General features: G+C 46.3%; 1 protein-coding gene across 1 annotated transcript in view; it reads left to right on the top strand.

The window, feature by feature from the left end:
• The window catches only part of ITFG1 (integrin alpha FG-GAP repeat containing 1), a 1,448,837-nt gene that overhangs the window by 1,120,824 nt on the left and 315,072 nt on the right, over nucleotides 1–12,941 (top strand). Inside the window, exon 13 of the mRNA XM_069607059.1 lies at nucleotides 2,248–2,291. Coding sequence (XP_069463160.1) covers nucleotides 2,248–2,291 — 44 coding nt within the window. The remainder of the gene's footprint in view (nucleotides 1–2,247; nucleotides 2,292–12,941) is intronic.

Genomic DNA, 12,941 nt, shown 5'->3' on the forward strand with positions numbered 1-12,941 from the left:
TTCATATTTATGCCAAATCACCTTCACCTGTGAGACCCCTAGCAGTCTTTCTCCATACTTTATTTTTGGAATCATAAGTTCCTATAACTTTTTGGGCATCGACATTTTATTATTGCAGGACACAGCACTTTCTGTGCAGTGTTGCTGAGGAGCCCCTTGGGCTTCCCTTTTTGTTTTCTCTAGTTTACCTTGTATGAACTAATGTTACCAAGGTTAGAAGGATATTTTATTATCCTCTATACATTTTATATTGTGAGATCAGCACACCCTACCTTATTTAGAGTGCTGAGGGATTACATTGTATCCCCTTTCCCACGGCTCCTGTAACATTTCTATTACAGTGGCAAGCATACCTGAGTGGCTGTGTGGCAGATGTGTTCTAATTACTTTTTTGGGATTTCTTTACACACAGGCTGTGTTTGCAGCTGGGGTACTGCACAGAAGGGTCACCATTGGCCCAAAATGGTGGCAGTATTCTTTTATTATTTTAGTTTTGTTTGCCATTTTTTGGGTGCTTGTCCTATCTTGGTCCTTCTGCCGTGGTGGGTGGGAGGAGTTTCTGGTTTGACTTTTGTCTTCGGCGGGAATCCTTGGTGAAGCCCACCGAGGCTCTAGAGTATCTGTGAAGACAGGAAACGAGGGAGGAGTCTCTGATGATCTAGCAATGTCATCACTGCCTCTCTGGGGAATACCAATCTAAACGTTATATAAGGATCTCTTGTGTGCTGGTACCACATAATCGAGCTACAACTCATAAAAAAATAGTTTCTGAATAGCATGAAAGTCTGGCAGAATTGGCATTCTCATTGAGCACGCAATCTTCCACGTTCGACACAAACTCTGCTTTCACCATTTCCTTGATGGCAAGAGTTAGAGTACGGGTTACGCCATAATGCACCATGTCCATTGTAGGATGCCAACTCTGTAGCATTTTTCTGCACCAGAGGACAGAAGCCTTTGCATCCCGGCCGGGATCATGGAGCAGCTCTATATTTCAGCAAAGAGGGAGTAGCCTAAATGCAGTATAAGGCATGGCTGATACCCCTAGATTTCTGCATCCTACATTGCAGCTTCATTTCATAGATTTTCAATGCAGGTCGAAAAGCCCATTGGCCATGGGTTTTAGCAAAGCTAGTTGTAACTACAGCATATCTAGCTAGAACCATACTTGCATTTTCTAGATGAGATGGTAATTCCAGCTGCCAACCTGACGCCAAGGCAATCGTGTCCCTTCACCTGTTCATATAAAGTGCCATCGATTGATGGTCTCTGTTTTTATTTTGTGAGGTGGCAAAAAGGCCATTACTTGACCTTGGTTCTTGCCTTGTTGATCGCTAGACCCCTCTCACTGCAGAATTCATAGAAAATTGCAAGCTTTCTATTAAGTCTTGCCGGGGTGAGGGATATCCATCTCACATCATTCTGCAAACGGAAAGATAGGACATTTAGCTTTCCCAAGAGATGGTGCATCAGTTGGTGATAGCAGTATTTTCTCAATGACCCAATTGATATATAAGTAGAATAGTAAAGGCACCAAAATGCATCCCTGCCGAACCTGAAAGGGTGGTCACTTCTCCCACCAATCCCCATCTATCCACCATCTCAATGTCCGTTTAAAGAGACCCGATCACTGAAATGGATAGTGTGATAGTTTATTTTTCAAATTTGAAAAACGTGTTGTACTATGAGCCAACCAATAGATGGCAGTCTATGCAAAGCATGCCATTCTAAGCAGGTACAAATCACAGAAAGAGGATTACTGGTTGAGTAATATTTGGTTGTGAAGGGTAATGTACTATGCAATCTTTGTATGCTTTTTGTCAGTTACCGAAATATATCACTATCTGCAGTGCTTGCAAAGGAAGGGCAGTTGCAAAACATTATCAAAACATCCCTCCTGCAAAATAGGAATTCTTCTGGAAGTATGAAAGTGCTGTTTCAGAAATTGACAAAAGAAATCTTTAGAGTTGACATTTAAAGTTGACATTTAAAGAGGACAACTGTTTAGAAGCCACTAAAAGCATTGATATGCAAAACATCTTTTTGAGTTCATGAAGCAACTCCTGTGAGAAGTTACTGCACATAGTTGTCTGTAACATTCTACTTTGTTCTACAAGTGCATCTTTTTTTATGCCTGCCGACCAATATCATTTATATGAGCTGGTGCAGAAGTGTTCCACTGACTATGCTACTTTTTCATAAATGTCACAAAGAATAACTGTACTCTTTTCTTTTTTCTCTCCACAGTTTTGAGCGGACTTTGTTCAAATGACTGCCCCAATGATGCAAAAGTAAGTAGGGCAAAGTTTATTTTCTATATAAAAACTCTTTCTTACAGTTTCTTGAAACTCAAGACATGAAAGTAAATTATGGAATTGATATATTCTTGTTGGCCCTACAGGTTGTCCCCTTTGAGACACTCTCTCGGACTCTCTATCGTTAATGCTGCCATGTTCTCTAGTTTTAGTATGCGGCAATGCTTCATTCAGCTATGATTGAAATACTTTCTAATAGAACTGTTCTCTGTGAATGTATAGTAGTAGACATCCTTGGGGCAAAGTAAATCTTGGAGAAACAATATTGGACAGTTATTGATTTCTTATTTGTTATTCTTATGCTAATGTGTAAATGGGATTAGACAAAGTGGTACACTGCCTGCGTATGAATGCTGTGTAACTTCGTTCCTGATGGACACAGTACATTTTATGCAGTATAACCTTTACGGGTTGATTTTTATTTGAAGATGGGTAACTGTAAAATTGTAATCTATGAAAACTGTGTTGAAAGATCTACACACCAGTCAGCAAGATGTAATCGTCTGCCCTCTTTGACTTTAAGTCTATATAGAATCCTTTTTGTGGGCATCAGGTTTTGTAAAAGTTGGAAATAGGAGGGAGCATGTTAAATATAGCTCCCCACAGGGAACAAAGGTGACAATATATTTTGCTATGCAATTATAGTTTGCGAAATCTGCTTTTGATTTACAGGCTATGCATAGTCTGTCATCTAGTGGTTGCCCCAGTGTATTACAACATGTAAAGTTTTCCTTATAGCAAAATATTTGGAAGCAAAAGTTTAGTTACTACGGTAATGGTTTAGAATGGAAGTCAGTAAATGTAGTGCCATAGTATAGCAGTGCTTAATGCCCTAATTATCAGTAATCCTTTAGTAAGCCAAGTGCTGCTCCTACCCAGGCCTGACAACATTAGCTATCATGAAACTGTGGACCATGTTCTGGCAACATGAACGTCCAAACAATTTTATTTGCCCTCTAGGGGCTTCTCATATGGAAGGTACATAAAATACCATCACTTATGTGCCTCCTCCTGTGCATACCAATCACAACACAGAGAAAAATCAGTCAGTGGTATGAGAGGTGGAGAAGGAATGGGACTAGCATGAGAAAGAGTAAAGCTCACAATATTGGAGATTACCTTGAAATTATCAGGTGTGAAGGCATCATGATGCAAGACACAGACAACAGACTTAAAGTTCAATCAAAGGATATTTAGTAACTTAAATGTCAGGATGGTAGAAGCCCTAACTAGCTCTATGCTAAGGTGGGATTTCCCTTCCTGAACTAAGTAATGTCTGAGTCAGAGTTGGACTTAAATGTCTGTCTATGTCCAACACCTATGCTTTCCCTCCTAACTAAAGCTACACCTTGTATAGGCATGTCAATAATCAAAGAAATGGTGATCAACACAAAGTTCTGAGCTTCTTCCAGTTCTTAGCTTTTACCTTGTTCACGTACAAACAGTTCCACAAATTCCTCGGGTTCCCTTCCCCATGTTCAAAGTAGCACAGTTCAATCCTAGGGGTTCTCTTCCCTAAGTTTAAAGTAGCACAGTTCAAACAAAAAGGGTCTTGAGGTCCTGTCTTCAAGATGATATTGGAGTTCATCAGGTCTCGGGGCTCCCTTCCTCAAGACTTCAGCGTAGCAACCAATGTGTTTCAATCTTTCAAAGTACAGCTTCTTTGCCTTTTAGAATGTAGGGCTCACTGGTCTAGGCGCTGGTCGATTTCCGTTGTTTCCGGGTTCTTTCCTCCGTGATCGTGCACACTTCGATCACCGTACACCATGTATAAGCGAGCCCCAAGGGACAATGAAAATCTAATCTTGTTATGAAAAAGGAAATAAACCCGCGGAGGAGCAAGCCAGCGTGATACATTAAGTGACAGTTGGGCGCTCACCGATCCAAAAAGTTTAAAACATTGGCCCCATTAAATGAGACAGCTATAAGAAAACGGTCCCTGTTCCGGTCTACCAAACAAGAGTATGTCATATTAAGGATTAAAAGATTAAAAGCCTTATCAAAAAAATAATCTGTCCTGACGAAGCCCTCCTAGAAAACATCGAGAAAACCTATTCAAGGATGGGGTTTATCCCATGATAATAGGCCGAAACGCAGTGCGTTGACACCTCTTTTTGAACTAGGACATGTATAGAAGTTACAGACATCTAGTACTTCAGAGACGTAGAATAACAACCAAGAGATAGGGGTATAAGAGAATTACATATGCACTTGTGTTGTGTAAAGATAGGTAAACTGTGTGCCAAATGGAAAGAGATTATTGATGTCAAAAGTCATGTTAAAATAAGATCTTACATTGTGTTAATACTCGACTGTTCTCAGAGTTTTTCAACTGCTCTTTATAAAGGTGTTTAACAGAGCCCCAATTTTTTGGGAGAAAAACACTTCTTTGTATTGTTGTAGAATTCATGACCAGATGGCACAATGAGAAAGCCAGTCTCTGTTTCTTGTATATTAACCCTTGGAAAAAATGTCTTTTGTATTTGTGAGAACCATGTTGTCAATTATGTTTTTAAACATTATATTTTGTAATGATGAAACTACTGTGAAATAAATGAATCAAAGGTTTCCTGTATATAATCACCAAAGCTTTGAGTCAGTTAGTTACATGATGACACAAGTCATCTGTGTATTACTGTATGTGGTCTGAACACTGGTAAAATACAGGAGAAGGGGGTAGTCCGTGTTTCACATATACTTTATGCTGCTCTCGCCCTATGATAACATGGATCCCTCGTAAACAAAAAATTCTGGGTGTGACCTACCATATAAAGCTTTTCCATCAGTCCAAAGGTATCCTTTCACAGTTCAAACGGTTTTGGTTTTCTTCCGGCAGTCAGTCTCTTCTTTTCTCACAGAAGAAGAAATGTCATCTGCCTGGTGATGTTGGGACACAACCGCCACCCATGCTTACTGCATGTTAACTATCTGTTGCTATGTCTTTGCAGTGAGTCATGGGAAAAGCTGGAGCCGTTGGTTTAGTTATGGAGTGAGTGAGCTGGCGGATTATGTTAGTTTCCCCAGGAGGTGTTTAGGCAGGCCCTATGACCTTCCTGTGCTTGGATCCTGGCTCGACCCTGTCTCCTCAACTCCTCTCCTGTTTATGGCATTACTCGACACATGCAAATGCTCATTCCTCCTTTAACGGTGGGTTCAATCCCTTCTAATCAGTGTCTTCAATGCATGCCCTCTCGTGCCTGCCCTCTCTATATCTAGTAGATTGCTAGTTCTGGATACCTCCTGTTTCACGGCATCATCTTGCTGTTTCTTTCCTATCCCCTTCTGATGCTCGCCGTCGCCAATTTCTGAGACTCTCCTCCTGCCACCTCCTGATGCTCCTTCTCCACCTCTTGTCTCCAGACACTATGTTCCTACCTCTCCTACCTCTCCTACCTCTCTTCTTCCAGCTTCCTTCTCCCATTTCTCTCCTCAATCTCCAACTCTCTCCACTCAGTTTGTGACTTCTTCTGAGGTTTAAAAAGCCTAAAGTGTACCCCTTTCCGCTCCACCCCCAGGTTGGGCTTAAGTTGAGGGTCTGCAGTTGTGTGGCCTTGCTGTGTAGGAATTGGCTGTTTAGTTTTGACAATGATCAGGTTTGTGTGACAAGGCCAGTCATATGGCCTTGTCAAAAGGAGGAGGGGAAAAGTCTGTAACAATACAATTCAGGGCCAGTTTTGGCTTTCAGGGGGGGAAAGCAACTAGGTGGGACCCAATCCTTGTCCCTTCCCTTTGTGCCAGTTTATATGTTGGCAGAAGCCCGTTGTCTCATACAATGCCTTAAACACCAAATTCTTGCCAGTTTTTCTCTGTATTTTAGACATGTCAGACCTGACTGCAGTCGAGAGCCAGTGAACACAGAAGAGCAATCTTCCAGTGCCACACGTTGCCAGTCTCCTCATTGAGAGGAACCCTCCCGGGTCCCGCAACAGCACTGAGAACACACCCACTTGAGAGAAGAAGGGACTCGCTCTCCCAGTACCAATCCAGCCAAGAGAAAGACCACACAGGGATCTCTGGTACCAGCAGCAAGGGACCTGCCGCCGGCAACAATCTCTAGATACCTCTGGATTAGTTGGGTGCCTCGATCCCCTTTGGAACAATGGCCTTACCTTGGAGTACCCTGACAAGGGTGCCCAGAATCCTACATGAATAATTGTTTCTGGAATGCCAAGGCGGCTCAGTGCCAACCGTAAGCGGAGCAAGTGGGTGAGATGTAGCCCTTTTTTAAAAAACTTCCCCTTGCACATACACCTCCAAGAAGGGGAAGATGAGATATGATTGGCTAGGGAAAGCTGGCCAATTAGGACAGAGGGAGAGAAACTTAAGCAGGAGACCGGAAACATAAAGTGTTCTGCGTGAGGTTAGGGGAGGACAAGAAGACAGAAAAATAGATCATCAGGAGGAAGCTGTGGATTGTGGAGACTATATTCTGAGGGTGAGGTATTGGTTTAGTGAATCCAAGGGTGCTGCAGATTTAGTGTATGTGTTTGTGTGGCATTTGAGTGAAGTTGGTGTAAAGAGTGAATGTGAAGTGGTTGGTATAGAGTGAATGGAGGGTGTTCGAGTAGTGGTGTGAGGTGTGGTGTACCAGAAGGGACATGACTGTTAGGCGATCCTCTGCACACCGATCCCCTGCACACCAGAACACTGCTCACATTTCCCCTACACCTCCCTCCAGGGTTCGAGGTTCATGTGATTCGCTTTTCCCAAAGGACCGAAAGCTCCGTACCAGGTATGATTTACGGGCTCGATTGCAACCCTTCCTGCACTGGCAGTTGCCATGGAGAACTTACAGCAGAAGAGGCGGCGTTACATCTCCACGCCGATCGTTCACTTGCTCACGTGATCCAGAGTGGCGTTCCTCACGTAACCTTGGTGGACGTCACATGACCCCGAAACGCTCAGTATATAAGGCTTGAGACACGGAACACTCATTGCTTCTCAGCTGTCTTCAGACCCTGTTTGGCGTTACGTTTTGCTTTACTGTTTACCTTGATCTCGGAACTCTATCTTGGACTCCTTCGGATTACCCCTTTGTACCTTTGCTTGGAACTGTTTACCTGTTGCTGGATTTTGGACACGACCCTGACTTCTTTGGATCATCCCTTGGTACCTTGCTGAACTCCTACGCCATTTCCCTTTTGGGATTCAAGTCACGCCTTCAGTCCTACAGGTGGCTTATCCTGCATCCACGCGTTTCTACGGTCCTATTGTTCTAGGGACCGCCTCATCTGAGTCTCGAACCTCCCTCCTAGGTTTCCTGGGTTTTCCAAACACCAGATAGGTAAGACTATTCAGATCCTCTGGTTAACGTGATATATTGTAATTGCCTGGTACTTAACCTCGTTCTTTTTGACAGCAGCATCGGTGTTCCAGAGGTTCCGTGGATCCGGGAAGTAACATCTCCCACCTGTGGCCCCAAAGGTTGCACAGCGAGTTTCTTTTAGTTACCTTGTGCGTCACTTGAGGACAGAGTTTTCAACGGTCTACACGACACTCAAGTCAGAACAATGACGATTAGAGGTCATTTTCAAGGAGTTTTATTAAAATAAAAGAACCAAAATGCCTAACTAGCCCTATCCCTATGAGGGAAGTTTCCTACTTAGTGAAACAAAGCTAAGGGTGTACTTTAAAAGTCCCAAATAAAGCTCTTTGGTCCGAATCCTCTCCAACTAGCTGGCCCTACCACTTCTGAAAAAATATCTAACGGGGAAAGGGGAGGCTTTGTACAAGAGCATCATCAGGGCATCCGCCTGGCCCAATTTATACTTGGTTTGTTCTTGGGTTTCAAATTTCCTTTTTCCAGAACAGGATTTCTGATGCTTGTTAATCTGCTTAGAATCACATGCTGTGCATATGGTCCGACATCCAGTGGTAACCGCAGAGTATTGCATCTTGTCTTTCGGGGACCGAAAGGGGACGTTGGCATAGGCGTGTCTGTAACACTATCCGTGACGTGTAGTGTACCCAAAATCCCTCACGCTCCGAGGTCCCTCAGATTGTTTTTTTCCACCCAGATAACTGGTCGCCCAATTACGGAGCTCTTCATAAGAGACATTGTTAATCCTTCTTTACAGACTTTGTCGGTTATTCCCCATAAGTCACTTCGACAGTGTTCAGATACTACGATGAAGACTGTGGGAACTTTCGACGACTGTGGACTTCAACGCCTAAGATCCGGCGGCAGAGTCACCCACGTGCCCCGGCCGTCTGGCCGGCCTACACAGGGAGAGTGGGGTCAGATGGTCATATCTTCTGATATGTCTCTCCTCTTTCCCGTCTAGGTCTGGTCATCACCTTCATTACCTTTCGCTATGGAAAGGACACCATTAAGTTTTGCCCCTCTTGCAGGGTCAGATACCCGTGGAAGGACGAGCACGATAAGTGCACTGTCTGCCCCTTGACCACGACAAAGCGCGGTCTGCGGCCTGTAGACTCCTTTGACCTAAAACACTTAAGGAGCGCTGCGTTAAGCGGTGTGCCGCCTACAGCATGTCGCAGGCCAAATCTTCTTCCCCCACCGCCGCACCCGCCGAAAGTGACAGGGGCACTGGTGGTAACCAAGCATCCGTACCGGATGCCATCGACCTTACGACGGACCATTCTAGGTCCGCCATGCCCATCCCGGACCCCGCTAGGCCTGACGCAAGTCACGCTATGGGGACAACATCCATCGACGGGGGCGTACAAAAAACCCACACTAAACCCACAACCCCAACCCTGGTTTCGACGGTTCTACCGAAATGGGCAAAAGTGCTGACAGGACCGCCGAAGATTTGGACTGATTCCTCTGATCTTGAAGATCAACAGCCTTCCCCGCATCTGCAGCAGCGTCTTGTGACTCGGCCTTCGAAAATAAAGGGCGCTACCTCAGATCTACCACTAGGCCTCCTAGTCGCTTGGTAGGTGAAAAATCGACCGCTAGGCCTCCTAGTCATACGTCACGGCCCGCTTCGCCGGACATCACCGAAAGCATCGCGAGAATTACTTCGGCCATGGGGCTGAAGCCTAAAGAGTCGACGAAGCGCAAGGAGCGTGCTGCTGACAGGTCAAAAGACGCGCCACAGCACCGCGATGCTTGCGAGGACTACGAAGACAGTGCTGAGCCTTTGTCTAGCGCTACTAGTAACACATTCCGGCGCCATAGGGAAGAAAATGAAGATTTTCCACCCATTGACCCTTTTGGTTCGTCTAAATGGACCAGGGAAACATTTGAAGGGTGCATGGACCGTTCGGAAGGTTTGTCTCGCTTTCAGAGCACCCTACCCCCAAGAGACCTCAGGAGGACCCCCCTTCTGTGTCAACTTTGAGATTTCCTGGAAATATAGGACCTTCCCAAGAACATTTCACTTCCATCCACCCTGAAGATGAAATCCAGATGGACACTTATCAAGACATTTACGATGAGGAAGAGGATACTACCTTCCTATAGGACTACCCTGAGGATGACCAGGCGGACGCCACGGAAAACTGGGAGGACACTCATCAAGTTGAGACGGAGCCATGGGCGCTCCGAACTCACGATCATGACACAGATGTCCTGTGTTTGGATTCCCCTCCTTCCACTCCGGCCCGCCAGGCTTCACCAGTAGACGATCACATGGCTTTCAATGCCATCTTAAGGAAGGCAGAAAATCATTTTCAGATCGCCACCCAGGAGGCCATACCTGAACAAGATTTCGTGGAGGACATTCTTAAAGAGAAACCCCCCTCCAGCCAAGCCATTCCTCTCCTAAATTCCATTAAAAGGAGATTGGCTATTTCCCTGCTCACACCAGCCCAGACCAGGGCTATGAATCCAAGGGTGGAGAAATTATTTCGGCCATCACCTACTGACACTCAATATATTAAAAGCCACGCCACCCTCGATTCACTAGTGGTTACCACCACCCGGAAACGTGCAGGAGTACCCCTTGCTACATGAGAGGCACCTCCCAAAAAGGAGTCAAAAAGACTATACGCCTTGGGTAAGCGAATTACCACAGCAGCGGCTTTTACCCCGCGGATGGCAAACACTACGTTGCTTGCTAGTTATGCCGATGCACAGTGGAACCTGATGCAAGAAGGTCTCCAGGAAGTGCCTGAACCCGCAAGAACCAAATTACTCGCTATCATGGCCGAGGGCAGGCAGGTCAACACAAATGTAATAAATAACACCCTGGATAATGCAGAGATGGCAGAAAGGTCCCCAGCTCAGTGCACCCTGCTCAAACGGCACGCTTAGCTCCAAAACTCGGGCTTCAAGCCGAAGACCCAAGCAGCCCTTATAAATAAACCTATCGAGGAATCAAACCTATTCGGTAAAGCAATCGACAAGGCTCTAGAGACTGCCAAAAAAAGAGCATGAGACTCTTAAGTCTCTTCACCAAATCACTCAAAAGCCCTCTCCCCAGAGGGGAAGCAGTTCCCGCCGGTCCTTTCGAGGCCAATCCTGTTCCTCACAGAACATGTACAATATGGGAAACGACGAACTCAGGGCAAGCATCCAGCACCCGCGCCAACTATCCACCTAGGGGTCAGCGGCACGGGAAGGGTACAGGCAGAGGCCCCAACTCAAGGGGAGCCACAGCCTCTGGCCAGAAATTACCTACAGATTCAGGTCCCCTCCCATGCCACCCCGGTCGGGGGCACTTAACGTCTTTCCTTTCGGCATGGGAGGGAATTGCATCAGACCAGTGGGTTCTAAAAACAGTCATCCACGGGTACTATGTGGAATTCGCCCACCCCCCCCCCACAATTCAGACCGCCCAAAGCACGACACCTGACGCCAGACCATCTGCAAATCCTAATACAAGAACTAGAGGCACTTCTGGAAAAGGACGCCATAGAAGCCGTCCCCATTCTTCAGGTAATCGAGGGTATCTATTCACTGTACTTCCTTGTACCTAAAAAGGACCTCACCATGTGCCCTGTGTTAGACTTGCGCCCAGCGAACAAATTTGTCAAACCTCAAAAGTTTCGTATGGTAACCCTATAGGAAGTAATCCCACTGTTGAAACGGGGATTACATGGCAACATTGGACATGAAAGATCCATACTTTCATATTTCAATGTTGTCAGTGCACAGAAAGTATCTAAGGTTCATGATAGAGGACAGACACCATCAATTCAAGGTACTCCCCCCTCGCAGACACCATCAATTCAAGGTACTCCCCCCTCGGCATTGCCTCGGCGCCAAGGGTGTTTACGAAGATCCTGGCAGTAGCAGCAGCACACCTGCGCAGACTATCCGCCCCTGTTTACCCTTACCTCGACTGGCTCATAACAGGGGACTCTTATGAAACGTGCCTAGGGAATACTCAGAAGACAATAGACCTCCTGTTCAGTCTGGGCTTCTCCATCAACGAGAAGAAATCCAGCTTAAACCCCAGTCAAGTCAAGCAATTTCTAGGGGCCCTGATTCAGACAAAGGACGGCCTCATCTTCCCCTCCAACGAGAGGGTTCAGAACATGTTTTCTCAGATCCCTCAATATGTAGCCAGTTGGGAAGTGACGGTACGCAAGGCCATGCGCTTTCTAGGTATGATGGCATCATGCATTTACTTCCCCACGCGCAGCTGTGCATGTGTCCCATACAAGAGTGGCTCAACAGCCAGTGGTGTCAGGCCAGCGGACAATGGGAAGATCTGGTAGTTGTCTCGCCAGCCCTCGTGTTCTCTCTCTCTGCAGTGGTGGTCGAGGGAAAACCTCTTGAAGGAGAAGACCTTCACCACCTCTGCAGTGGGAGCCCCTCAGGACAGACTCATCTCTCAGGGGGTGGGGACTCACCTACTTCAGCAGACAGTGCATGTAGTGTGGTCCCCACAGGTAGCATCCAACCATTTAAATCTGTTAGAACTATTAGCGGTATTCAAAGCACTGAAGGCCTTTCAGACACAGCTAAGAGGGAAAACAGTTCTGGTCCTGACGGACAGCACCACAGCCATGTATTACCTAAACAAACAGGGGGACACGCACTCTCCAAGGCTATCCAAGCTGTCCCAAAATATTTGAATGTGGGCTCTCACACACAAGATGTTCCTGTTGTCCCAACACGTTGCAGGGGAACTCAATCTTGTAGCGGACGTGCTCAGCAGAGATTTCCCACTGCCCATAGAATACAAATGGCGTCTACACGAAGACATCAGGCCTCATTACGAGTCACCCGGTCTGGAAATAATGGTTGTGGTAAACCCGCCACAACCGTTGTTTCCGGACCGGGTGATCTCGAGTTCTGCAGGTGGGAGGTGTCATTCCCGCCAGGTCTGACCTGGCGGGTTTAACACCACCTGCCTGCAGGCGGACGTGGAAACACCGGCACCATCACGAGATGGTGCCGGTGTTTCCACTTCCCCATTCACATTGAGTCCTATGGGACTCAATGGGAATGGGGATTTAGCGAATTCCGCCTCAGGAATTCCTCAGGAATTCCCAGGTCACCGGGGTCGTAATGCCCCAGTAATTCCGGGAATCACGGAGGCTGAATGGTAATACGAGTCCAGCGGTAACCTGCCGGAATTTCAGGCACGGTTACCGCCGGATTCGTAATGAGGCCCATCGTCTTCAACGTCTTCACAGAATGGGGCTTCCCAGAGATCGACCTGTTCGCAACTCAGGAGAACGCCCAATGCCAAGACTACGCCTCCA

The sequence above is a fragment of the Ambystoma mexicanum genome, chromosome 1p (assembly GCF_040938575.1).
Source record: "Ambystoma mexicanum isolate Mex_15411 chromosome 1p, UKY_AmexF1_1, whole genome shotgun sequence".
Taxonomy (NCBI): domain Eukaryota; kingdom Metazoa; phylum Chordata; class Amphibia; order Caudata; family Ambystomatidae; genus Ambystoma; species Ambystoma mexicanum.